The sequence below is a fragment of the Prinia subflava genome, chromosome 15 (genome assembly GCF_021018805.1).
Source record: "Prinia subflava isolate CZ2003 ecotype Zambia chromosome 15, Cam_Psub_1.2, whole genome shotgun sequence".
Classification (NCBI taxonomy): domain Eukaryota; kingdom Metazoa; phylum Chordata; class Aves; order Passeriformes; family Cisticolidae; genus Prinia; species Prinia subflava.
This window is the reverse complement of record NC_086261.1, coordinates 15,825,243-15,851,243: the sequence shown is the minus strand read 5'-3', so window position 1 is coordinate 15,851,243 and position 26,001 is coordinate 15,825,243. Positions and strand designations below refer to the sequence as shown.

Here is a 26,001-nt window from a genome sequence, read left to right as displayed (position 1 = left end):
GGGTCACGGCCCCGGCTGCCCCGGCCCGGTTAAAGATTGTCCAGGTTCGCGTGAGAAGCCGCCGTGCCCTCTGTCACCTCTGTCCCCTGGGGACAGGGCGACCCGAGGGGCGAGGTGGGGCTGGGATGGGGCAGAGGGTGCAGCCGGAGGGAGAAGGGACACGTCGGAGTGGATGTTCGTGTCCGAAGGGGGGCTCAGGCAGAGTTGGCAGCCCCCAGCCCCGGTCCCCGAGGGGTGACAGGCCAGGTCCTGCCCTTCAGCGAGGACAAGGGGGACCAGCCCGCTCCCAAAATCTGCTCCCTCCGCCCGCAGCCGTGTTCCCAGCCCTGCCGCCAAGAGGTGGGGGATAGGCCAGGGGGTCCCGCCCGCCGGGGTGTCCCAGAGGTGGCATTAGGGACATCGCGTGCGAAGGGGCTCCGGCCAGACCCGCAGGGCCGCCCCGGTCACTCGCAGTCACGCTATGGGTGGGTGGGGGGGAAATGGTTTTTAAAGGACCAGGGCGGTGGCCTCACGTCCAGGAGCCTGGCCCGGGGTCAGGGCGGCGCCGGAGCAGCTCAGGATCGGCTCCCCCCGCGGCTGGCTGGGGTTGGGGAGCTTGTGGGGGGTCCCCAGCACTGGGGACAATCTTCAGTGTCAACACGGGTGCCCTCTGCCACAGCACGCTGCACCACCTGCGAGGGGACAGCAGTGCCCCTGTCATTTGTGTGCCCTCGACAGGACACGGTCACCGCAGCCCTTTCCAGCCACGGGGAGAGGGAGAGACGGGAGCGCAAAGCGGGGAGGTGCCAGCCGTGCCACCCGAAATGTCCTCTCTCAGCGCCGGGCGACACCGAGCCGTGCCCCGCACTGCAGGGCTGACCACAAATGCCACAAATGCGCCCCACGGCTGGGGACGCTCGCCAGGGTGTCCACGGAGCCCGACCGGGGATGTCTCTGGCGCCGAGGCACCTCGTACAACACTCGCACAGGGCTCCGTGTGTCTGTCCCAGCGTCCCCGCATCCTTCCCGCGAGTGTGCGACTGCTCGCCCCGTGTCCCCGCACACGGGCCAGCTGTGTCCCCGCACACGGGCCAGCTGTGTCCCCCCACACCAGCCAGCTGTGTCCCCCCCACACCGGCCAGCTCTGACCCCGCACAGGGCCAGCTGTGTCCCCGCACACGGGCCAGCTGTGTCCCCGCACACCGGCCAGGTGTGTCCCCTCACACGGGCCAGCTGTGTCCCCGCAGAGACAGGCGGCACACGCTCCTGGCACGCACGGAGCCGCATCCTTGTCCAGGGACAGGCTCGGGGGTGCCAACCCCCCTCCGTGTCCCTCGTGCGCGGGCGTGTGCTCGTGCCACACATGCCGTGCCACTCGTGCCTGCGGGCACCGTCACCCTCCCGCCGCCGCCCGTCCCTGCACGCACAGCCCGGCACTGCCCGTGGTGACCCGCGGAGGGGACAGCCACCCCCAGCAGGGACAGGAAGCCCGCGGGGTCCCTCGGGCAGCCCCCAGGTAGCTCCGGGGCTCCGCGGGCTCGGCGAGGGGCGGCGGCCAGCGGTGAGGGTGTCCTGAGGGTGTTTTTGGGGTGTGAGGCTGCCTGGCACGCAAGGAAGCAGCTCTCAAGGCTGTTCTCATCAGGAGGCACCCTGCCCTGGCAGGGCTTGGCAGCCACAAGCAGGGCTGGGAAGGTTGGAAGAGGGTCCTGGGGAACCTCTCCGGGACTCTCCGCAGCTTCTCCAGGGTTTTGGGATGCGGTGGATGAGGAGTGGGTGGGTTCAGCATCAGCACAGGGTCTGAAAGGCTGCCGGGGGAGGGAGGACACTCAGTAGCCCCAGCCCCAACCCAGCCCCACGCGATGGGTCCGGGAAGATCCACAGGGATGGGAGGCGCCGGCAGGATCCAGCCCGCCGGACAAGCCCTGCTCCCTCAGCCTGCCTCCCCAAAAGTGCTCCCGAGGAGGGTCTTGCCGGGGCTGGGAGGGCTGCGGCATTCCCGGGAATTATCAGCAGGAATATTAGCAGCCAGCGTTTTGTAACTGTTCTTGCCAAACATTAATGAACGGCGTCATTGCTATTAACGAGCCCGATTAGACCAGATGTTGAAAGCCTTTATTAAATATTAGCTCAGCTTTTACCTGGGCCAAATTCCCACTGGAATTTTCGAAGATTGAAGGAACGTTTGGGCCAAACCCCAAAGCTCTGGCTCGTTCCTGCTCATCCCAGCTGCCCTTCCCAAACTCCCCTGAATTTTGCCCCGCCTGGAGAAGCGGCCCCGCTGGCTGGAGCGTTTCCCTGTCGGCTGTCACCCAGAGCTTCGGGGGGATGAACTGCCCCAGCCTTGCCCCGTGCTGCCCCTTCACCTCTCCTATCTGCCGGGCTCACCTCCTCCCCTCTGCCCCGCCACTCCTCCTCCTCCTCGCTGCCTGTTTGCCCCGGAGGAGCCGGGGGAAGCGAGCCAGCCGCCTTCTCACGCGAACCTGGCCAATCGTTAACCTGAGCCTGGCTCTGCCCCCGGCCCGGGCCATCCCGCCGCCACCGCTCCCGGGACAGGGGACCTGCCGGAGGATTCCCCAGGGAGAGATGGGGAGAGTGGTGGGTGCCTTGCCACAAACGTGTCCCCTCTCCCACAGCCTGCAGCTCCCAGCACCTCCAGAGCGGCCATGGAGGTGACAGCCCTCTCTGGCTGGGAGTAGCCTGGCCAGCCCCAGAAGTTTTTTGGGGAAATGCTGGTACCTGCATTCCATAGCCAGCGATGCTGGCAGCATGTCCTACATCCTCCCCAGGGCAGGGCTCAGGGACCCTCTTCTTCCTCCCTATCCTAAAGACCCCCTTCTGCCTCCCCACAGCAGGCTCCAGGGCCCTGGCCAGGAGGAGAAGTCACCACTCATGCCCCAGAGCCTGTCGGAGGGGGGAAAGGCTCTTCCCCGGCTTCTTGGGCAGGCTCCAGCGGGCTCGGCCGGTCTGTTAATGGGTAGCTATTCCCAAGGGCTTTTGCTGGGTCCGGTCCCTCGGGGGATAAATACCCAGCAGCGCAGGGAGGGGACACTTAGGGACCCGTGGGCTTCCAGAAGCACCAGGCAGAAGAGAACGAGGTGGCAGGAGAAGAAGGTTGAGGAGACAGAGGAGGGTTCCCCCTGCTGTAATCTCTGCGGGGAGCCCTGGGCAGTAAAAGCCAGCCCAAGGACCTGCAGGTAGGAGACAGCCTGTGTGTTTAGAGGGGGTTGAACGTATCCATGAAGGTGCTGCTTGGGTGTCCTGCTCACCCGGTGAGCTGGGTGTCCTCACAAAGCTCCGTGCTCCCCAAGCCCCAGTCCCATGGGCAGCAGGTCCTTCCTCCTGGCTGTAACTCCCGATGGGTTTGGTGGTCTTGGAACCACCTTCACAGAGGAGCTGCTGTCCCTCCCCTCTTGCTTCCCTGGGATTTGCTGAGCTGCCGTTTTCCATGCCTTATTTTACAAGACTGTCCTCCCTGGGCAGCAGCCACGGCTGTGCCAGTGGGGGTTTGGGTTTTCTGTGGGGAAAGGAGTGTCACTGCAGGCTCAGGCAGTTGAGATCCCCATTAAAGGATGGGTGGGTGTGACTGGAGCCTTCACAGGTCCGCACCTTGTGCCGCTGGAAACCCCCAGCGCTGCGGGGCAGCTCCGTCCCCCGCGCTGGCTCGGGGCTGTGGCTCCGTGTCCCAGCGTCAGGAGCAGCCCCGGCACTGAGCCCCTCGCTGACCGCTGCTCTTCCCTCGCTCAGGGCCGCTGCTTGGCGCGGCGATGCTGAAGGCTGCGATGTGGCCGGCGGGCAGCCCCGGCGCGGCGTGGGCCAGCGAGGCGCTGCTGGTGGCCGCGGCGCTGTGCGCGGCGCTGGCGCTGCTGCGGCGGCTGCGGCGGGCCGTGCCCGCGGGGCTGCGGCGGCCGCCGGGCCCGCGGGGCCTGCCCGTGCTGGGGAACGTGCTGGAGCTGCGCAGGGACACGCACCTGGCGCTGGCGCGGCTGAGCCGGCGCTACGGGGACGTGATGGAGGTGCGCATCGGCTCGCGGCCCGTGCTGGTGCTCAGCGGGCTGGACACCATCCGGCAAGCCCTGGTCAGGCAAGGAGAAGACTTCATGGGGCGCCCCGACCTCTACAGCTTCCAATTCGTCACGGACGGGCAGAGCCTGACGTTCAGCCCCGACTCCGGGGAGGTGTGGAAGGCGCGCAGGAAGCTGGCGCAGAGCGCCCTGAAGAGCTTCTCGGCGGCGCCCAGCCCCACGTCGTCCTGTGGCTGCCTGCTGGAGGAGCACGTCTCCAAGGAGGCCGAGTACCTGGTCACCAAGTTCCTGCAGCTGATGGAGGAGGAGAAGAGGTTCGAGCCCTACCGGTATGTGGTGGTGTCGGTGGCCAATGTCATCTGTGCCATGTGCTTCGGCAAGCGCTACGAGCACGAGGACCAGGAGCTGCTCCGCCTGGTGAATTCCACCGAGGAGTTCACCAATGTGACCGGTGCTGGCAACCCCGCCGACTTCATCCCCGTGCTGCGCTACCTGCCCAGCCGCAGCATGAAACTGTTCATAGATTTCAACAAGTACCTCCTCAGCTTCCTGCAGAAAAGGGTCAAGGAGCACTACGAGACCTACGACGAGGTGAGAGCTTGCAGGACCCTCACCTGCTCTGCTCCTATCAGGGAGGTGTTTTCGTTCTGGCAGCCAACCAGCAATGGCCATTGTCTCTCCTCAGTCCTCCTCACAGAATCACAGAATATCATAGAATCATAGAATATCATAGAATCATGGAATGTCCTGAGCTGGTTCACACAAGGATCCTCAAAGTCCAGATCCTGGCACACACCTCCCAGCAATCCCACCCTGTGCCTCAGAGTGTTGTCCAAACTCTCCTGGAGCTCTGGCAGCCTCAGGGCCGTGCCCATTCCCTGGGGGACCCAGCACCCTCTGGGGGAGGAACCTTTTCCCAATGTCCCACTGAACCTCCCCAGGTCAGCTTCATGAGCCTCTCAGCATCTCCTCCTTTCCCTGTGTGGTGTGGTCAGCCTGGTGGTTGAATCTCTGCTCTGTGCCCGGGTTCCTTGCAGAACCCTCTCCTTGTTTCCACAGGCACCACTGGGGGATGAGGCTCTCCAGAGCTCATGTGGCTACGGGCTTCTGCCCCTCTGCCCATCCTGCTCCGTGACTTTGCCTCCTCTTCCTCTCAGAACAACATCAGGGACATCACGGACTCCCTCATCGAGCAGTGCCTGGACAAAAAGCTGGGAACAAGCACGGCCATTCAGATCCCCAAGGAGAAGATCGTCAACCTCGTGAATGACCTCTTTGGAGCAGGTATCCTCTCCCACCCCTCCTCTGCTGTGGCAGATGCTCCCAGATTTTCCTCAGCTCCTCCTGTCTGACCCTTCCTGGTCCAACACCAGCGGCCGGTTTGGGTCTAAGCACTGGCTCTCCTGCTCACTGGGCCTTCCAGGGGTGCCTCTAGAGACCAGTCTGGGGCATCAGCTCTGGAAAAGTGAAGGGCATGGGTTACAGCTCAGCCAAGCCTCACAAACCAGGGTAGCTTTTCCTGGCTGAGGGCGATGTCTGTGGGCTGATTCATCTTTCTCTGGAAATTCCCCCAATTCCGGAGAAGCTGTACAAACCTGACACAACGCAGGAGCGGGACAGGTTGAGAGAGCAGGGTATTTCAGCAAAGCTTATTAAGGCAGAATAAAGCCCCAAGCCTTGCTCTGTGTCCAGCATGTCCCCTACCTCCTCAGCCACCCCAGACTGATGGGGTGTGTGGTGGTCAGCCCTGTGTGGTGGTCAGCCCTGTGTGGTGGTGTTCAGCCCTGTGTGATGGTCAGCCCCATGTGGTGGTCAGCCTTGTGTGTGGGTCAGCCCTGTGTGATGGTCAGCCCTGTGTGATGGTCAGTCCTGTGTGGTTGTCAGCCCTGTGTGGTTGTCAGCCCTGTGTGATGGTCAGTCCTCTGTGCGGGTCAGCCCTGTGTGGTGGTCAGCCCTGTGTGATGGTCAGCCCTGTGTGCTGGTCAGTCCTCTGTGATGGTCAGCCCTGTGTGGTGGTCAGCCCTGTGTGATGGTCAGCCCTGTGGTGATGGTCAGCCCTGTGTGATGGTCAGTCCTGTGTGGTGGTCAGCCCTGTGTGATGGTCAGCCCCTTGTGGTGGTCAGCCCTATGTGATGGTCAGCCCTGTGTAGTGGTCAGCTCTGTGTGGTGGTCAGCCCTGTGTGGTGGTCAGCCCCGTGTGATGGTCAGCCCTGTGTGCTCAGCCCTGTGTGGTGGTCAGCCCTGTGTGATGGTCAGCTCTGTGTGATGGTCAGTCCTGTGTGATGGTCAGTCCTGTGGTGATGGTCAGGTCTGTGTGATGGTCAGCCCTGTGGTGATGGTCAGCCCTGTGTGGTGGTCAGTCCTGTGTGATGGTCAGCCCTGTGTGATGGTCAGCCCTGTGTGATGGTCAGCTCTGTGTAATGGTCAGCCCTGTGTGATGGTCAGCCCTGTGTAATGGTCAGCCCTGTGTGATGGTCAGCCCTGTGTCAGCCTGCAGGCCAGGGTGGGTGCTGTGCTGAGCTCACCCACAGCCCATCCTCTGTGCCCAGGCTTCGACACCGTCACCACAGCCCTGTCCTGGAGCCTCATGTACCTTGTGACATACCCTGACATCCAGAGGAAGATCCAGGAGGAGCTCGGTGAGTCCATGAATTCCCTTCCTCTGGGGCCAAACCCCTCTGCTCAGCCCCGATCCCGATCCTGACCCTCTCCCCTCTGCCCCTCCCCAGACCGGACCATCGGGCGGGAGCGGCGGCCGCGGCTGTCGGACCAGGGCACGCTGCCCTACATGGAAGCCTTTATCCTGGAGGTGTTCAGGCACTCCTCCTTCCTGCCCTTCGCCATCCCACACAGGTACGGGCTGCGCTGCAGAGCTGGTCCAGGGACGAGGTGGCCTTGAGGCACCGTGTGAGGCTCGTGGAGGGCACAGCTGCCCCCACAAACCACCCCTGTGGGTCACACCCTGCAGGAGCAGCCTGGCAGTCCTCTGAGGATGAGAAGAACCCTTGGGCTTGCCCAGCTCTCCGTCTTTTCTCTCCCCAGCACGACCAAGGACACGGTGTTGAACGGCTACTACATCCCAAAGGACACCTGCGTGTTCATCAACCAGTGGCAGGTGAACCACGACGAGTGAGTACCCTGTGAGGCACAAACCCTCCTGTGGTGACAAACCAGTCCCTTCCTGTGGTGGCAAACAGGTCCCCTCCTGCAGTGGCAAACCATCAGGGATGTTCTTCCTGACAGTTCCCACCTTCCAGTGTCCCCCTGACATCCCTGACCAGCAGAAACCATCCCAACACCCCACATTCTCCCTTCCAGGAAGCTTTGGAAGGACCCAGAGACCTTCAGCCCCGAGCGTTTCCTCAGCGCTGACGGGACCAAAGTGAACAAAGACATTGGGGAGAAGGTGCTGATGTTCGGCCTGGGGAGGAGGCGCTGCATCGGGGAGAGCATCGCCAGGTGCCAGGTGTTCCTCTTCCTGGCCACGCTGCTGCAGCAGCTGCAGTTCAGCGTCTGCGAGGGCAGCAGGGCGGACATGACCCCGCTCTACGGACTGTCCCTGAAGCACAGGAGGTGTGAGCACTTCCAGGCCAGGCAGCGCTTCCCCACGAGGGGCGAGAGCTGAGCGCGGGGAACAGACACCTCCAGGCTGTCCCTGCAGCAGAGCCGGGCCTGTGACAGCTTTGAGGGGTGATGGAATAAACCAAAACTGCTGGGACTCTTGTTTTATCTGCTTTGTTTCGTAGCAGCCATGGCCTTTTTTTGTTTCCTGGTGTTTCTAGTGTTGGATATTCCATTAAATGCTGGCTGTTCCACCACATCCAGGCTTGGACTGTATCCTTTCGGAACTGCTCTGACAGATGCAGAGAGCATCTATCTGTGCATATCTCCGGTGCCATAACCCCACAGCCCCCACTGGTATTTCAGAATCACAGAACTACAGAATTGTTCAGGTTGGAAAAGGCTTTAATATCATCAAAGCCAGCAGTGCTATGGCCACCACTAACCCGTGTCCCCACGTGCCACAGGTTTTATCACCCCCAAGGGTGGTGACTCCACCACTGAACACCTTTACGGTGAAGAAATTTTCCCGATATCCAAACCTCCCCTGGTGCAACCTGAGCCTTCATCCACCTCCTTCACCATGGCCGGTGGTGGCCCTGAAAGACACAAGGAGGACACAAGGAAGAGCACAAGGAAGGGCACAAGAAAGGGCTCAAGGAAGGACACAAGAAAGGATACAAGGAAGGACACCTTCAGCCCTGGCTGCTGAGAAAGCCGAGCTGCAGCTGTTCTAGGCTGGAACAAAGGTGTTTTCACAGCAGGAAGAGAAAGAGAACCAGGAATTGCTCCAGCTCAAACCCAAGAGTTTACATTGGCTGCCACTCAGCCCATGCCAGCAGAGCCAGATTCCTCCTTTTGCCCAGCTTGCACGCAAAGCCACCGCAGCCAACACTGCCACTCGGCAGCGGTGACACAGGGACGAGCACACTCTGCTCCCAGGGGAGGATTCTGCCCCCACAGCCCCAGACCCCGAGCCGTGGGGCTCCAGCCAGAGCTCCTGCCATGTCCAAATGCCAATCTCTCATCAGGTGTGGCGCAGAAGCTTCCCAGAAGAGGCAGAGATGAAAGCACGGTGGGGAAGAGAAGGGGGAAGCCAATTGCCCAAGACTTCAGAGAGATCCTGGCTTGTCCAGACCCGCTGAACCAACCTGGGGGGAAAGGAGTGACTCTGTGTGTTCAGGCCCTTCTTGGTCGCCAGTTCGTGACACAGCCTCAGAGCCACTCGAAATCTCTGAGGCAGCACAAGCAGCTGCTGGTGTCACAGCAGCTTTGTCCTCCCAGTCTAATGTCACAACCCCAATATCGTAGGAAAAGCGCTGGAGGGGAAGGTCCAGACCTGCTGCAGGCTGTCAAAAAAGGCCTTGGGAAAAAAGTGGAAGGGTGCTTTAGGACAAGCCATGAGGTTCACCAGCCAAATCACAGCTCCACCAACAATGCCAAGGACACAGAGCAGCGCAACAAAGTCCCAAACCCACCTCCCACAAGGGAAGGTGAGGGACTTGGAGCACAGACCCTGTGAGGAGCAGCTGAGGGAGCTGGGGGTGTTCAGCCTGGAGAAAAGGAGACTCAGGGGTGACCTTGTCACTCCCTACAACTCCCTGAATGGTGGCTGTGTCAGGTGGGGTTGGTCTCTCTCTCCAGGCAGACACTGACAGAATGACAGGACAGGGTCTTAGGCTGCAAAAAGGGAAATATAGGCTGGATATTAGAAAAAAGTTTTTTACAGAAAGGGTGATAAAGTACTGGAAAGTTTTGCCCAGAGAGGTGGTGGAGTCACCATCCCTGGAGGTGTTTAAGGCTGGATAAGGCACTTGGTGCCATGGTTTAGTTGAGGTTAGGGTTGGGTTGGAGCTGATGATCCTGGAGGTCTCTTCCAACCCGGTGATTCCGTGATTCTGTGACATCCCAAGGCCAACATTCTCCCCTGCTGCAGGGGAAGGTGGGACCATGCACTGCAGGTGCATCTCAGTGCCTATCCTGGTGACTCAGAGCAGCAGCGACACTGTCAGGAGCTGTCCTGGCCATGCTGCCATGTCACCAGTGCCATGCTGTCCCCATGGGGCGGACTTGGCCCCGTGGGGACACGTGGCACTGGGCCTGCCGTGGGACCACAGGCCCCGTTTGCTGCAGCCATTGCGTGACTCCCATGCCCTGGAGGCTGCCTGGGTGTGCTGATAAGGCTGCAATAAGTGGGAGCAGATAGAAAGAACAGCAGGAAATTTTTTCCCCCCTTTGCAGATGAGAGTTTTATAGCCCCGGGGCAGATAAGCAGCTTAATATTAACATCAGTGGTGTGGAACAGCCTCTTGCTGGTGGAAGGGCTCCCCAAAATCCATTCATTGAGGGCTGAAGAAGCCAGCCCTGTGTCAGGATGGAGCAGGGGAGGGGAAGAGGCTGGAGGGCAGAGGAAAGGGCAGGGAGGTTATCCTTCCCTTCTCTTCACGGGGCTGGAGGCAAAGCAGCAGCTTTGTCACTCCCTACCTGATTTAGCACCTCTCCCTCTCTTGATGCCAACAGAACCACCCCACAGAGCTGTGGAAGACTTTTCCAGGCATTCTGCAAAGGCAGGAGGGACCCCTGAGACCTTGGTCTGAGATCCCTGCACGCTCACAGCTCCTGGACACCCATCCAGCAGCCCAGACACCAGGGGTCCATAAAATCATAGAATTTACCCTCCTGAGCTGGAAGGGACTCCAAGGATCATCAGCCCAGCCCCTGGCCCTGCACACACCTCCCAGCAATCCCACCCTGTGCCTCAGAGCATTGCCCAAACTCTCCTGAAGCTCCGGCTGTGCCCATTCCCTGGGGAGCCTGGGCAGTGCCCAGCACCTTCTGGAGGAGGAACCTTTCCCTGAACCTCCCCTTTTCATCATCTCTGCCGTGAAAGCCTCAGTAACTCACAGTAGGTGAGAGGCTCCAGCTCCCCTATCTTTGCCTGCCCCTAATGACCTTCCTCAATTAAGCCCTCCAATTACTGCCCGGGCAGTCTGCGAGCGCCGCGGTTTCGTTACTGGAATCGGGGCGGTGATAAGCCAGGGAAGCTTTGATCACTCCACGGAAAATTGCTTTTATGGTTGGTTTTAAAATGACTCATGGGTCCAGCCATGGCAGCAGGGCTCCAGCTCCCCTTCCGAATGCTCCCAGCACCCTGAATCCTGCAGGAAAAGCTCTGGGCAGGCACAGACTTCTCCCTCTGGCTGAGACACCTGCCTGATGCCAGCACTGAGGTTCGTGGCGTCTCCTCGCTGGGAAAGTCAGATCCTAGCCCCAAAATAGGCCAGAACAACCACCTGTGACTCTCCTGGATGGAAGAGAGGAGTAATTTTAACACCCAATTGCCCTCCCGATTAAAAGTGAACCCTGCATTTTAATTTCTGTCCTTTGGCTGTTTATCAGGCTGTGTTATTTGGCTGTGTTATCAGGAGTCATCCCCTCACGGGGACTAATGCTTCTGTGTGTCACTCTTGCTGTTTGCCCCCAGCACTGGTGACAAAAGAAACCCCCCAACACCACCTTTCTCTTTGCACCTCCAGTGGGGACAGGGTTGGGCTCTGATCTCCATGCTGGTTTCTGCCTTTTGGGGGAAAACCCATCTCTGCTCAGCCTCCACGAGCAGTGTCTGGGGTGCTGGAGCTGCTGGGTGAGGAAGATGCTGGCTCTGCATCCATCCAGGTTGGATCTGTGGCTGGAGCAGAGCTGGATCCAGAGGAGCTGGGCACATTCAACCTGGTACATGGCTCTGTCCCAGCATCCCAAATCCTGGTGAACCCTTTTCCCCTCTCCAGCCTCCTCTCCCTCTTCCCAGCAGGAAGGAGGCCGTGTTTGGGCTCATTGATCGCCCCACGCCATCAGAGGTACAAGGTGCCTGTGAATCAGAGGGCAGGAAGGAGGGCAAGGACGGAGTTTGTCCCCAGGCTGAGAGAGAAACAGCAGAGATGTGGAGATAGCTCCTCCCTGCACGCAGAAAAAGCTCCAGGGTCCCAGGAATTCCCCCAGCCTGGCAGGATTCTCCATGGGCCGAGGGATGGGAGCACCAGGGGCCACCAGGTCCCACAAACACCGGCAGTGTGAGCCAAAAGCCTCTGGGCTGGTGGATGCTCCTCAAACTCTGCCTCGGCTGCAGGATGGGGCTGGAGAGCCGGGGTGCATTCAGGGCTGGATGTCCCCTGGGTGTCCCCAAGGCTGGCCCTGGTGGCAGCACAGCAGTGGGGTCACACAGAGGGACAGGCTCTCGTGTCCACCCCATAACAAGAGGTCCCAGTTGTCTGCCCCGCTCTCGCACCCCTAAAATCACCTCCCTGCAGGGTGTGTAGAGCAGGGCTGGTGCTGTCAGAGTGAGGGACACAGGCAGAGGAGGTGACAAGCCACCTGCTGGGAGCCAGCACCCGCAGACTCCTCCCCTCCAATTAAAAACATCCCAGGAACGGGGACTGCCCGCAGAGCCCTGAAATGAGGCTGCTCGCCACCCCCGAGGGGAGTTTGAGGTTGGCGTGGGGAGAGACCCCCCGAGAAGCAGAACCGGGGTGGAGGGAGCAGGATCCCAATTCACCGCAGCGCTGTGGTCCCCTCTCGCTGGCGCTCGGGACCTGAACGCCCTCCGGTGGCACCGGGGACAGCGCTGGCCAGTGCCCGTGGCACCGAGCAGCGCCCAGGTTTACCGCTGACGGGACGTTTTTTGCCGGGAGGGACATTTGGGGAGGGGGATCTGCCGGAGATGGACCCCTCTGCAGAGCACCCCGCATCCCCCGGGAGCCGCGGGACCGGCCAAATCCGGCTCCCCTCGGGGGTTTTCCTGCTGGAAGGTGGATTCCCCAGGCTGGAACGAGCTGGGAGCTGTCACACCGACTTTATTCTGTTGTTCCCAGCCACCGCCTGCGAATCCCGCGCTGTCTCGCAGATCCCAGGCAGGAACGCTTCCCTTTCCCTGCCCACCCTTCTCATCAGGAATCCCCCGGAGGCTCCGAGCCCCGCACGGACTGACCCCGCCAGCCAGCCGGGGATGCGGAGAGGCGGCAGAACGACAGGGCAGGCGATGTTCCATCCTTCGCTCCGCCGGGATTTCACCCTCAGCTCCTCCTCTGCTGCATTCCCCCCCTCCTTTTCCTTATTTTCTCATTCTCCGGCCGGCTGAAGGGCCCCCTCTCCTGGTGCAAGGCGGGGAGATGTCCATCCCTGCCTCGCCGGCCCTAAACCCATCCTTCCCTTCCAGCCACGGGATCCCCCACCCTCAAACCAAGACTCTTCCAGGGAAAAATTCCCTCCGGGACGCTGCAGCAGCTGTGCCCGGAGGATTCCCCTCCGTGTCTCCCCTCCGGATCAGCCTCCGCCACATCCCCACACCGCCCTGCCAGCCACCCCTGGGATGCTGACGCTCTTGGGGCTTCAGGGGGAAGCAGAACCCCGATGTTGGAGTATTCCTGTGTTCCTCGGTCAGCTGGACCAGGAGCGCCTGGGGCTGGGCACGGCTCCGCACCGAGCTGGGTTTGTGCCTGGTTCTTTACCCCAGAAGCTCCTGCTGCTCCCCGGCCCCGGGCAGGGCGCTCCTGGCTCCAGCGGTGCTGTGCTGAGGGTGTTTGTGGAATTCTGGTTATCAGCCACCCCAAACCCGCCGTGAGCGTGCAGGGCAGCGCCGGGTGGGTGCAGGGCAGGGTGGGTGCAGGGCCAGTGGGTGCAGGGCCCGGGTGGGCGTGGGACAGGGTGTGTGCTGGCAGGGTGGGCGCGGGGCAGGGTGGATGCAGGCCCCGGTGGGTGCAGCACAGGGTGGGTGCAGGGCAGGGTGGGTGCAGGGCCGTGCGTGGGTTGGTGACCGCGGGTGCATTTCTGGTGCTTTCAGTTCCTCCAGAAGGAGTCTGGCAGAGGACGAGCCCCTTCCACACCTCCCCGAGGCCAAAGGAACATTCCAGACCCCACGGGGCCCTCGGGGCTGCGGAGGGGTGCCTGACCCCCCTCAGGCGTCCCTGGATCTTTCCCAGGCACTGTTGGAGCAATGAAAATGAGCTGGGCTTTGCACCCCGCTGCCCTGGCTGCTGCCACCTCCCTGTCCTGCACCCGACATTTCCTGTCCCCTGCGGGACCTTTGTCCCCATAGAATCAGGGAATGGGCTGGCTGGAAGGTACCCTAAAGATCACCTATTAATTCTGGTAATTCAAGTTATTCTACATTATGATGTCTTATCATGTGACATTATAGGATGTTATGCTCTCTGATATGTTTATGTGATGTTATGCTAAATATTATTAGTTATTTGAGAGATTTTATTGCATTATTGTTATTATTAATAATACTACAGATAATAATATCTTCTAGGACCACAAAATCAGGGAATGGGCTAGGTTGGAAGGATCTTATAGATATATTATTACATATTGATATATATCATATCATATCATATCATATCATCATATCCCGTATACCGTATATCATATATCGTATATAATATATCATATATCATATATCATATATCATATATCATATATCATATAATGTCACAATATATTTCCTTGTCATTTGACCATTTTATCCTTATTTACTGTAGGCTTTGTAACGATTGTTATTATTTTATTGGCATTTTAGCTTCATTTCAGTGCTACTTTGCAGCCATGTGAGCACACACCGGGCAGGAACCGGGGGGGTAGGTCCCGGTGCCCGTGCTGCTCCTGGTGCGGGTCCCAGTCCCGTTCCAGTGTGGATCCCGGTGCCGGTGTCGTTCCGGTGCTGGTGCGGGTCCCGCTCCCGGTACGGGTCCCGGTGCCGCTGCTTGTCCCATTCCCGGTGGCGGTGTGGGTCCGGCTCCCGCTGCCGCTCCCGGTTCTGTTCCGGTCCGGCTCCCGCTGCCGCTCCCACGGCCGGTGAGGTCCCGTTACCCGTCCCGGTGCCGGTCTCGGTGCCTGTGGGGATGCCAGTACTGGTGCGGGTCCCAGTGCTGCTGCCGCTGCCGTTCCCAGTGCGGGTCCCGTTCCCGGTGCGGGTCCCGTTCGCGGTACTGGTCCCGCTGTCCCCGCTGTCCCCTTTGCTCCCGCTGTCCCCGCTGTCGATCCCGCTGTCCCCACCGTCCCCGTTGTCTGTCCCGCTGTCCTCGCTGCTCCTGCTGTCCCCGCTGTCCTTCCCGCTGTCTCCGGTGTCCCCGCTGTCCCCTCTGCCGGTCCCGCTGTCGGTCCCGCTCTCCCCGGTGTCCCCTGTGTCCTCGCTGTTCCCGCTGTCCCCACCGTCGGTCCCGCTGTCCCCTCTGTCAGTCCCGCTGTCCCCACTGCCGGTCGCGCTGTCCTTTCTGCCCGTCCCGCTGTCCCCGCTATCGGTCCCGCTGTCCCCACTGTCTCTGCTGTCCCGTTGCCCCCTCTGTCGGTCCCGCTGCTGTCCCCGCTGCTGTCCCCGCTGCTGTCCCCGCTGCTGTCCCCTCTATTGTCCCCGCTGCTGTCCCCTCTGTTGTCCCCGCTGTCCCCTCTGCTGTCCCCTCTGCTGTCCCCTCTGCTGTCCCCTCTATTGTCCCCTCTGTTGTCCCCGCTGCTGTCCCCGCTGCCGTCTCCCGCTGTCCCCGCTGCCGTCCCCGGTGGTGGCGCTGCCGGCGGTGGCCGCCAGGTGTCGCCGCGCTGCTCCCGGTGCCCCCGCCCCGCGGCCGGCGCGGTGCTGGCGGCGCATGCGCGCTGCGCTCGGGGCGCTCCGGTTCCGGGCGCCGCTCCCTGTGTCCCTCGGTCCGTCCGTCCCTCGGTCCGTCCCTCCGGCCCCGCCGCCCCGGGCCCGCCGCGCCCGCCCCGCGCCCCCCGCGCCGCGCTGGGCCCCGCCGCGCTCCGGCGGCGGCGGCGGCTCCGGCTTCCCCCGCCCCTTCCGCCCCCCCGCGCCCCCCCGCCGGCCCAGCCGAGCCCGGAGGCCCCGGCGGCGCCGCATGGAGCAGCCGGCGGCGGGCTGAGCCCCGGCCCGCACGGAGGTGAGTGACGGCGCGGCCGGGGGGAGCCGCCGGGGCGCGGACAATGGGGCGGAAGGCGGGGGGGGTGCGGAGGTCCGGCCCCGCCTGACCCCCGGTGACCCCGGCACGGCCGCTCCAGCCCCGCCGCGGTCCCGGGAGCCCCGAGCCCCCGCCCCATCCCGCGGGAGGGAGGAGGGACCCCCCCTCAGCATCCCCGCGCCGTGGCGGGGGTCCCGCCGCGCCCGAGCCCCCCGGGGGTACCGGCTCCGCCTGCCGCGCATCCCCATCCCGTACAAAGGCCCGCGGGAACGGGGCTCGGGAGAACGCGGGGCCCGCCCGTGCGGAGAGGCTGGCGGCGCCTTGCTGGTTTGAATGTTTGAAAATTTGGGGCTCGCTTTTTCTTTTTCCTTTTTCTTTTCTTTTTTTTTTTTTTTCGGGCAATAAGGCGGCGGCGGGTTATTTATAGCCGCGGCTGTTGCTCGTTGGTTTAGCGAGAGCGAAAGGGGCTGCGCCGTCGGGCGGAAAAAATGAAAAAAAGAAAAAGTCCCCCGAAAAAATCAGAACGCGGGGCAAAAAGTCCAAAAAAATAAAAAAGGCAAATGGGAGGTGTGAGGGGAGGGAGAAGGAGGATGGCAGCCTTCCTCCCGGGACAGGGGTTTGCTCCCAGGACCCATCCTGGCAGGGCAGGGAGTGTCCGGGGAGGTCCCCGAGGGATGCGGGAGGATTTGGGAGCATCCCCGTCCTCCCTCCCGGAGCATCAGCGGGGTGGGAGCGATGAGGCTGTGGGATAACCCCTGCAACCCGGGGAGTTTGGAGGTGGCTCTTCACCCTTTGACTGCTGCCTGCCCCCAGCTTTTTGGTTTTGAGTGAGTGTTTGCCAGAAAAACCCTTCCAACCATTCCCCACTCCACATCCTGTCCCCGTCCCCAGGTGACAGCACCTGGGAAAGGGACACTGGGGTGATCAGTGGTCAAAAATTCCCCTGGTGGAGTTTTTGTAGGATAAAGGAGGACCAGGATAACCTCCCTGCAATGGGGGGCCGGGAGCAGCCTCTCTCCAGGCCTCCACCTGTCTGTCCCCAGATGCCTCCAGCTCTCTGACCAGCAGCATCTTCTTTTTCTCTTCCAAAAGAATTTAAAAATCGCCAAAAAAGCAGCAGGGCCCCTCCTCCTGCCCTTTTTTGCAGCAGGGCACCCAGCGGGGCTGCTCTGGGGGAGCAGCTCCGAGAGGCTGCGAGCTGGCGGGTGAGCTGAAGGAGGAACATTTGTCTTTCGATTAGAGTAATCGTAGGTGTTCGTTGTAATAACACCAGATAAGATCTTTCGGAGGCAGGGAGGATGTTGTCTGCTTTGGGGCTGGCTTGGGATTTTTTTTCTGTTGTTTTTTGAAGTTTAAAGGGCTTCATTTGGAGATGCAGGGAAGGGGGTGGATGTGGATGGCGCCCACACAGCTGTTCCCTCGGGAATGAGGCTTCTGTGCCATCAGCAACCAAACTTGGTTTAAACAGAGTCACCCCGGTGCTGGGCAGGTGCTGCCCCTCCCCTGGCTGGGTTTGAAACCGAAATGCAGCATCTTCCACCCACCCCTGCCCTGGTGTCGGGGCTCCTCGGGCAGGATTTGCTCCGGGGGTCCCAAATTCCTCTCCCAACCCGCCCGTGGGTCTGGCACAGCTCGATTTCATTGTGATTAATGAGAGGGACGCCGTGCCCGGCTCATTTCCCAGTGCCCTTTGGATTGTCAGACGTGTTGGCTGTACCTGCCCTGCCCAGCTCCTGGCAGGGCAATGCGGGAGCAGGTCTGTGGGGATGGACCTGGGGATGAGATCCATCCCTGGGGCTGGCTCCGAGGATGCTCCACCGGGGAGAAAAAGGAAGGTGGGTTTTGGCAGAGGGTGGGCTCACCTGAGCACATCCTGAGCCCCGATTTGGAGCTCGCAGGAGGAACAAACCCTCGCCTGGAAACAGCCAAACCCAGCAGTGTGCTCTGCCCAATCGGCCGAGCTGCTGCCTGGCTAATTTTTTTTTAATTATTATTATTAATTTCTTTCATGTGCCGCCGCACATCCTCCTTGAGGAGAGGAGGGGCAATGCCTGTGTTTTCCCGGAAGGCACAGGATGCTGCTTTCAAGCCGTGGATTCGCTCTGCTGGCATCTCCACATCCTTCTCCCAGCCCAGCATCCCCAGGGAAGCGGGCAGGGGCCGGGGCTGGCCCGGGTGACACGGCAGGAACCGCTGGCTGTCACACGAGGCCTTCGGGGGGCTGCCCCATGTGGTTTCCTCCTCCTCCTCCTCCTCGGAAAGTCTGGGCTTTGAGGCAGAAATTAGGTAACGATTGAAAAGAAAACGAGGCTCAGAGGAGGAAGGTGTGTGCTGGGCCGAGGGGCAGCCCCTGCTGTTGTAACCACCTCCCTCTTTAAAACTGCAGGGCGGATTTATTGTGTGTAATTGTAACAATGCCACAGTCCTGTGCCGTGAATATCCACCATCCGGGGAGGTAAAAAAGGCTTGGTCTGGCTGGAGCGTGTTCTTGGTGGGGTTTGCTCAGGCAGTTTCCTCTTTAGCAGGGAAAAAAATTCTCTTTATGGAGGCAGGCTATGAATTTTGTATCCTTGCTGCATTTATCAAATATAAATGCTGGTGACATCCGTGAGCTGAAAGCCCAAACAAGCGGCCCCTGGGACTGGAGGATTCAGCTCCTGCATGGGCTGGGGAATGTGGGATAAACCTTTGGGCATCCCGTGCGCCCTCCAGGGTTTCCCAGCTGGTCACACCTCGGGTGAAGCCTCTGTCATGGTGATTTTTGGGTATTTGGAAATAAGGCCTGGCCGGTGGGAAGTGCTGACTCGGGGCTTTGGGCCGGAGCTCTCCTTGAGCAACACCCGGAACCAGCCTGTGCTCAGTGTCCCACGGGATGGGGAACAGGGCTGAAGGCCCCAGCCATGGGAAATTCCCTCCTTAAGCCTCCTTCCCCGCCTCAGCTAAACCCCTCCACAGCCTCAGAGAGTGGAGTGTATTCCCTGGTTTTCTGGTGCTGCGTTTCACACTGCTGGGATCCGGACCCTGGCTGAAATTGTTGTTCTGTGCCAGGTGTAAATCCCAAATTTGAAGCAGAAATCAGCCTGGAGTGGCAGGGAGTTGGAGCTGGGGATGTTTGGGGGGGCTGATGCTCTCCAGGCCAGCATTGCCCCTCCCCTGGATCCTGTCACTCCTGGCAGTGTCCCCAGGTGCCATCAGGTTGGGTTTGGGTGCCACCTCCAGAGGCTTTTCCCGGGCTGGCCGGAAAAGAACCCAACCCAACGCTGTGGTGATGGAAACAGGTCCCCAAACTCCGTCCTTGAGGTGAACAGCCGAGCCTCGACTTCTCCTCTCAGCTGCCAAAAACGGAGTGTGCCGCGTGCCCGCCCGGGGAGGGCGAGGACGGTGCTCGGTGGCAGCGTGACGCCTTTTCCGGAACGCTGCGGGCACGTGGTGGAAACGGGGCCGCGTTCTCACCGCGCTCTTCCTCCCCGCAGCTCTGCCCCTTATCTCCTTCCTCCTCCCGTCCTCGGCCTTGCCCCCCAGTTTCACTTCCTCCTTCCCAAAATACTCCCAGCTGCAGACAGCAGGGCTCTGGCGGTGGTGACCCCAATGGATGCGATGACTTCACAAATATTTGGGTGGGTCTGGGGGGCTGCTCTGCCCGTGTGCCCCTCTGTGCCCCCAGCCCGGCACGACCCCGCTGCCCCAGCCCAAGAAAGCCTGGTTTGATTCCGGGGCCAGTGACTTCATCCCTTGCCGGGGGCTGGAGCGGCGGGAATAAAGCTGGGTTTGTTCCCCTCCCACACACCCATCCCAGAGCGCAGCACCCCCGGGCAGTGCGGCCCCCTGGGCTTTAGGAGCTGCGCCTTCCAGAGCCGCAGCGCTCTTTGAGCCGGCGGGGAGTCGTTTTGGTTTATTTCTTTTGGATCCCAGGCCTGGGAAGCTCTCAGGGCTGGATGTTTCCACATGAGGGTCACCAGGGAGAGCAGGGGTCTGGCTGTGTGGCCTGGGAGAGGAGTGGGATGGGCCTCCTGGAGGTCATCTCTGTTCCCTTCCCTTCTCTGGGCACCTCCACCCGTCCACGCCACGCTGGGTTTTTCCTTGGTGCGGATGCTGCTCTCAAAACCTCCCTTCCTAACGAGCTGTGTCCGTGCAAATGCCTCCTAATCCGGGTGAGCAGCTCCGTGCTGTCCCACCCCTGACTGCGGGCACGGAGCAGGCCCGAGGCTCCCGCTGCCACCTCCCTTTGGGGCTGTTCTGGAAGCAGCACCTCGGGCAGGACCCGTTCTTGGCGGGAGAGGAGAGGCCCACCTGGCCTGAGCGCATCCTTGGGGACGCTGGCACCTCGTTGGTGCCGTGCCCGCCCTCAGCCGCCCTCTCCCCCCTCGCAGGTCTCATGGTACCAGGTGACGTGTCCCCCCCGTGAGAGTGTGCCCCAGCCTCCTGAGAAGATGTCAGGGATGCAGGTGAGCTCCGGGTGAGGAGAGCTGGGCATGGAGCCACACACAGGTGGCCCCAGCACTCGGGAGGGTTCACATAGACCCCGTTTGGGTTCACATCTACTGGGGGGGTCCCTGAGGGTCAGGGGGTGCCAGGTGTGGGTGGCACAGTCAGGCAGGGCTCTGGTGGCATTCCCTGAGGGTCAGGGGGTGCCAGGTGTGGGTGGCACAGTCAGGCAGGGCTCTGGTGGCATTCCCTGAGGGTCAGGGGATGCCAGGACTGGGTGGCACCGTCAGGCAGGGCTCTGGTGGCGTTCCCTGAGGGTCAGGGGATGCCAGGGGCGGGTGGCACAGTCAGGCAGGGCTCTGATGGCATTCCCTGAGGGTCAGGGGGTGCCAGGGGTGGGTAACACAGTCAGGCAGGGCTCTGATGACGTTCCCTGCCCCTGGCCAGGCCGTGTGGCCGTCCGGTACAGAATGTATCGCCAAGTACAACTTCCACGGTACCGCCGAGCAGGACCTGCCCTTCAGCAAAGGAGACGTCCTCACCATCGTGGCTGTCACCAAGGTAAGGTGTCCCCTCTCTGTGGGTGACGCCCCATGACATGTGCCAGTGGCAGCCCCCGGTCCTGCCAGCCCCGCCGGGCGTGAATCGGGCCACGAGCTCAGTTAATTAACTCACGGCCTCGTTAGTTAAGGTTTCTCCAAAATGCGAGCGCCTCCCGGGAGGTGGAGGAGGGCTGGGAGAGGCAGCGGTTCTGGGCTCTGCTCCGGGGAAGGCAAAGAGGGGCTCTGGGTTTGGGGCCTCTGGGATGCCCGGCAGGTTGGGAGGGGGGTGACAGTGAGCCCTGCGGGGCCACCAGCACTGGGGTTTGGTGGTGCCAGCACCACCCCACTGCCCTGCTCGTCCTGTGCTCCCTGCAGCCAGCATGGGGGTACCAGGGTGCTTGGGGAACCCCCGAGGGCTGCTGGGGTGGGCTGCAGCCACCACGGGCTCGCTGTGACATCCCGCTGTCCCCACAGGATCCCAACTGGTACAAGGCGAAGAACAAGGTGGGCCGGGAGGGCATCATCCCTGCCAACTACGTCCAGAAGCGGGAGGGGGTGAAGGCTGGCATCAAGCTTAGCCTCATGCCGTGAGTATCCAGCGTGGGCACTGCCGAGGGGGCACTGGCTTGGGCTGGAGCATCCCTGTGGCCAGGGCAGAGGGGACATTCCCCACAGGGCAGCAGTGTGGGTTTGGGATTGGGATTTGCTGCTGGGTGTTTTGGGAGCTGCCTGCAGGGCTGGGAAGGAGATTGATGGTTGGGTTGCATTTTAAATTGTTTTGTTTTACCCAGGCTGGGTAAAATTTAAATTGTTTTGCTCAGGGCTGGGGTTGTAAAGGCTGCTGGGAGGAAGAGGGAAGGTCGGAACGGGGTCTGTACAGGAGGGATGGGAGATGGACGGACGGGTTTGATGTTCCTGCTGCATCCCAGAGCTGCCAGTGCCTCCCAGCACGGAGGAGGAACCTGCTGGGAATTTGCAGAGGGGCTGAATCCCGCTGGGGGCCGGGAGGAGGGGAGCAGCAGGGTGCCGTGGAAGGAGCTGTGTCACCGGGCGCGTGGGGACAGCGGGGAGGAGCACGGCCACGCCGTCCCTGCGCGGGCAGGGGCAGGAGCTGCTGCACATCCAGACCCAGCCCCGGCAGTGCCCAGCCCTGGGTGTGCCCACAGTTGGTTCCACGGGAAGATCACGCGGGAGCAGGCGGAGCGGCTGCTGTACCCCCCCGAGACGGGGCTGTTCCTGGTGCGGGAGAGCACCAACTACCCCGGGGACTACACGCTGTGCGTCAGCTGCGAGGGCAAGGTGGAGCACTACCGCATCATCTACTCCTCCAGCAAGCTCAGCATCGACGAGGAGGTCTACTTCGAGAACCTCATGCAGCTGGTGGAGGTGGGGCCTCGGCCGGGGACATTCGGGGACATCGGGGCTTGTGGGGCTGCACGTCTGGGGTGGTGGGTGCTCTTCCCTCTCTGCTGACACCCTGGGGCATGGGGATGCTGGGGACAGAGGGACCAGGAGGAGGGACAAGGACCCGCCATCCGTGGCCTCGTGCTGCCACCTGGTGGGACCTCAGAGTCCCGCACCGCCTGGGCGGGACCCCCATGCTGGGCTGTCACCTGCCCCACACCGGGTGTCACCCGCCCCACTCCGGGCTGTCACCCACTCCACACCGCGGTGTCACCTGCCCCACTCCGGGCTGTCACCCGCCCCACTCCGGGCTGTCACCCACCCCACACCAGGCTGTCACCTGCCCCATGCCAGGGTGTCACCCACCCCACTCGGAGGTGTCACCTGCCCCACACCAGGCTGTCACCCACTCCCACACTGGGGTGTCACTTGCCCCACACCGGGCTGTCACCCACCCACGCCGGGGTGTCACCCACTCCACACTGGGCTGTCACCTGCCCTGTCACCTGTGGCACCGGGGTGCCACCCACCCAGTCTGAGGTGTCCCCCACCGTGTCCCCCCAGCATTACACCACGGACGCAGACGGGCTCTGCACCCGCCTCATCAAGCCCAAGCTGATGGAGGGCACGGTGGCAGCGCAGGACGAGTTCTCCCGCAGTGAGTGGCCGTGCCCCCCTCCCCGGCCCCTGGGGACCCCCCAGCACCCCCTCACTGTCCCTTCCCCCCGTGCAGGCGGCTGGGCCCTCAACATGAAGGACCTCAAGTTGCTACAGATCATTGGCAAAGGGGAATTCGGAGGTGAGCCCGCTGTCCCCAGCCCGTGGTGGCCCCGGGTGTGGGGGGGCTCCTGTGTGGCCCCCCCGGGGTGCTGGTGGGACCCCGGGAGGCCGGGATGCTTCCTGTGCCCGTCTCTCCTGGCCCGCAGACGTGATGCTGGGGGATTACCGGGGGAACAAAGTCGCCGTGAAGTGCATTAAAAACGACGCCACAGCGCAGGCCTTCCTGGCAGAGGCGTCCGTCATGACGTGAGTGTCACCCTCCGAGGGGGGACAGCCTGAGGGAGGGGCACCCCTGTCCCTGCGAGTGGGAGGGGACAGTCCCTGCTGCCCCTGGGGAGCCCCTGGTGCTGGCAGAGCCCTGAGCCCTCCTGTGCTGTGCAGGCAGCTCCGACACAGCAACCTGGTGCAGCTGCTGGGGGTGATTGTGGAGGAGAAGAGTGGCCTTTACATCGTCACCGAGTACATGGCCAAGGTGAGGCCCTGCCCCGGCCACCTCCCTCCCGCTCTGTCCCCTTGTCCCCCCCACGGGGCCCTGGATCCTTGATCCCAGCGTGGGCTGCATCTCGCTGGGGCCGCAGCGGTGGCTGGAGGTGACATGTCCCATGTCCCAGAGGGGTGGCACCCCAGATCTGCCCCATGAGGGAGCCCCTCGTTTGTGTCCTGCCCCTCGTTTGAAGGGACATCACCCCTGGGTCCTGCCCCATCTTAAAGGAACATCATCCCCAGATCCTGCCCCATGAGGGAGGGACATCTCCCCTGGTCCTGCCCATTTTTAAAAGGGACATCCTCTCTGGGTCTTGCCCCACAAGGGAGGGACATCATCTCCAGGCCCTGTCCCATAAAGGAGGGACATCATCCCCGGGTTCTGTCCCATAAGGGAGGGACATCTCCCCTGGTCCTGCCCCTTCTTGAAGGTACATCACCCGCAGGTCCTGCCCCACAAGGAAGGGACATCATCCCCAGGTCCTGTCCTATAATGGAGGGACATGCTCCCTGGGTCCTGCCTTGTCTTAAAGGGACATCCTCCCCGGGTCCTGCCCCACAAGGGAGGGACATCCCCCTGAGTCCTGCCCCTTCTTAAAGGAACATCATCCCCAGATCATGCCTCATGAGGGAGGGACATCATCCCCGGGTCCTTCCTCGCAAGAGAATTACATCCTCCCTGGGTCCTGCCCCATAAGGGAGGGACATCACCCCCTTGTTGTGCCCGTGAGGGAGGGGCAGCAGGTGGGCTGCTGGCCCTGCTGACCCCTCTCTCTCTGCGCCCCTGCCTGCAGGGCAGCCTAGTAGACTACCTGCGGTCGCGCGGGCGGTCAGTGCTCGGGGCGGACTGCCTGCTCAAGTTCTCCCTGTAAGTACGGGGCGAGGCCGTGCCCCCCACCCCGACCCGCCCCACCCTGCCCTGGGGCCGCCCTGCCAACCCCCCTGTGCTGCCCCCCCCTCCCAGAGATGTCTGTGAAGCCATGGAGTACCTGGAAGCCAACAACTTTGTGCACCGGGACCTGGCGGCGAGGAACGTGCTGGTCTCGGAGGACAACATCGCCAAGGTCAGCGATTTCGGGCTCACCAAGGAGGCCTCCTGCACACAGGACACGGGCAAGCTGCCGGTCAAGTGGACAGCGCCAGAAGCACTTAGAGAAAAGGTGGGGGAGCACAGGGGGGCGTGGAAGCTGCTGGAAGGGGGAATACCCCAGGCTGCCCCAGAGATGGTGCTTGAGTCCTGCTGTCCAAACCCAAAACCAGCTGCCCCAAGGGTGGGGAGGATCCCTTGGCCCCCATCCCTGCCTGAGCGTGCTCACAGGGCTGCTCTCCCCTCCCTCCCTCCCTCCCTCCCTGCAGAAATTCTCCACCAAGTCGGACGTGTGGAGCTTCGGGATCCTCCTCTGGGAAATCTACTCCTTCGGGCGAGTGCCTTATCCGAGAATTGTAAGTGACGGGCACGCCCTGGGCTGGGTTTGGTGGGGAGCTGAGCTGTGTTTTTGGGGAGCCCCTGGCTGACACCCCGGGTTTCCCCAGCCCCTGAAGGACGTGGTGCCCCGCGTGGAGAAGGGCTACAAGATGGATGCTCCGGACGGGTGTCCGGCCGTCGTCTACGAGGTGATGAAGAAGTGCTGGACGCTGGACCCCGGCCACCGGCCGTCCTTCCACCAGCTCCGTGAACAGCTAGTGCATATCAAAGAGAAGGAGCTCTACCTGTGAGGGGGGCTCTGCCACCCCACCACCGCAGGGGACCCACGCTGGGGGGGACCAGGGTGTGGGCAGGCCCCCTGCCCCGCCACGGCGCCAGGAGGGAGCCCCGGGGGTGTGTGTCCCCCCCAATTCCCCCGGTTGCTTCCAAAATTCCAAATCTGTCAGTTTTTATTTTTATTTTCTAGGTTTGGGTTGGTTTTTTTTGTTTTGGTCTCCCACGCTCTTTTTTTATTATTATTTTTGAGGGCGGTTTTTTGTTGTTTTCTCAGTTTTGGGGGGCGTTTATTGTTTTGGGTTTGTTTGGTTTTATTTTGGTTTTTTGTCGTTGTTTTTTTATTATTTCAAGCAAGGCCCGGCTCAAGCGTTGGGCGTTTTACTAAAGTACGAATCTTATTTTTTAATGTAATTAAAAGAAGAAAAAAAAAAAAAAAGAGAAAAAAAAAAAGAGGGAGAAGAAGGTTGTTAAAAGGAGAATAATAATAAATAAACCAATGAAACGGACACATGAACAGGAAACCCCCAGCGACAGAAGTGATGGTTGAGGGGGAGACGCTGGAGTCGCCGCCCGGTCGGGAGAGCGCGGCCGCGTCCCCGCCAGACGCTTTTTTTTTTTTTTTTTTTTTTTTTTTTTTGGGTTGTTTTGCTTTAAACTCGTTGCAATGTTTGCATGCTGTCTCCAGAGGCCTTTTTTTCCAGTCCTGTCCAGTGCTTTATTCTCATGTAATGCTACCGACTGTGAGATTAAAAACTGTAATAAAAAAACCATTCCATACGGACGCGGCACACCCCGCCTCGGCCCCCCTCCTTTGCCAGCGGGTCCGGGGATCCCCTGGCGGGGGGAAAAGTGGGGATGGACCCCCCAGCTCCTCCCTAAACATCTGGGGATGAGCAGCCTGGGCAGCACTCGGCTCTGTGCTGCCTGTGAGAACAAGGCTGTGACAGGCATGGAGCTGCCAAAGCTCCCCTTTAGTCCCGGCTTTACTTTCTGAGCAGGCAGGGGATGCACTCTGGGGCTGACCCCTGCACTCACTGCCTTCCCTGCGTGTCCCAGCCAAGGGGCTGAAGCCAGCTGTGCGGTGAGACCGCGAAGTCCCGAGCCTGAAGTTATCCCCGTGGAATCCCTGGAGGGAGCTGGCTGCGGTGGCGTCTGGCAGG

General features: G+C 61.5%; 2 protein-coding genes across 2 annotated transcripts; both read left to right on the top strand.

Moving 5' to 3' along the window:
• Positions 1–3,717: 3,717 nt before the first annotated feature.
• On the top strand, positions 3,718–7,666 carry LOC134558604 (cytochrome P450 1A5-like). The gene is made up of 6 exons (XM_063412619.1): positions 3,718–4,592; positions 5,159–5,285; positions 6,551–6,640; positions 6,731–6,854; positions 7,044–7,130; positions 7,320–7,666. The coding sequence occupies exons 1-6, from the start codon at positions 3,744–3,746 to the stop codon at positions 7,624–7,626; spliced, it is 1,584 nt and encodes a 527-aa protein (XP_063268689.1). The 5' UTR covers positions 3,718–3,743; the 3' UTR covers positions 7,627–7,666.
• A 7,680-nt stretch (positions 7,667–15,346) lies between these two features.
• On the top strand, positions 15,347–25,629 carry CSK (C-terminal Src kinase). The gene is made up of 13 exons (XM_063412590.1): positions 15,347–15,487; positions 19,876–19,950; positions 20,378–20,491; positions 20,947–21,059; positions 21,639–21,858; positions 22,441–22,534; positions 22,610–22,675; positions 22,803–22,902; positions 23,038–23,128; positions 23,934–24,007; positions 24,104–24,299; positions 24,496–24,582; positions 24,673–25,629. Exons 2-13 carry the CDS (start codon positions 19,936–19,938, stop codon positions 24,853–24,855), a joined length of 1,353 nt encoding a protein of 450 aa, XP_063268660.1. The 5' UTR covers positions 15,347–15,487; positions 19,876–19,935; the 3' UTR covers positions 24,856–25,629.
• The last annotated feature ends 372 nt before the right edge of the window (positions 25,630–26,001 follow it).

Excerpts from the sequence above, each read along its gene's own strand:
- LOC134558604 (XM_063412619.1), top strand. The coding sequence starts at position 3,744 with ATGCTGAAGGCTGCGATGTGGCCGGCGGGCAGCCCCGGCGCGGCGTGG. Across the intron at positions 6,855-7,043 it reads CCCTTCGCCATCCCACACAG|CACGACCAAGGACACGGTGT; the intron begins GTACGGGCTGCG and ends TTCTCTCCCCAG. Across the intron at positions 7,131-7,319 it reads TGGCAGGTGAACCACGACGA|GAAGCTTTGGAAGGACCCAG; the intron begins GTGAGTACCCTG and ends TCTCCCTTCCAG.
- CSK (XM_063412590.1), top strand. Across the intron at positions 21,859-22,440 it reads ACCTCATGCAGCTGGTGGAG|CATTACACCACGGACGCAGA; the intron begins GTGGGGCCTCGG and ends GTGTCCCCCCAG. Across the intron at positions 22,676-22,802 it reads TGGCAAAGGGGAATTCGGAG|ACGTGATGCTGGGGGATTAC; the intron begins GTGAGCCCGCTG and ends CCTGGCCCGCAG.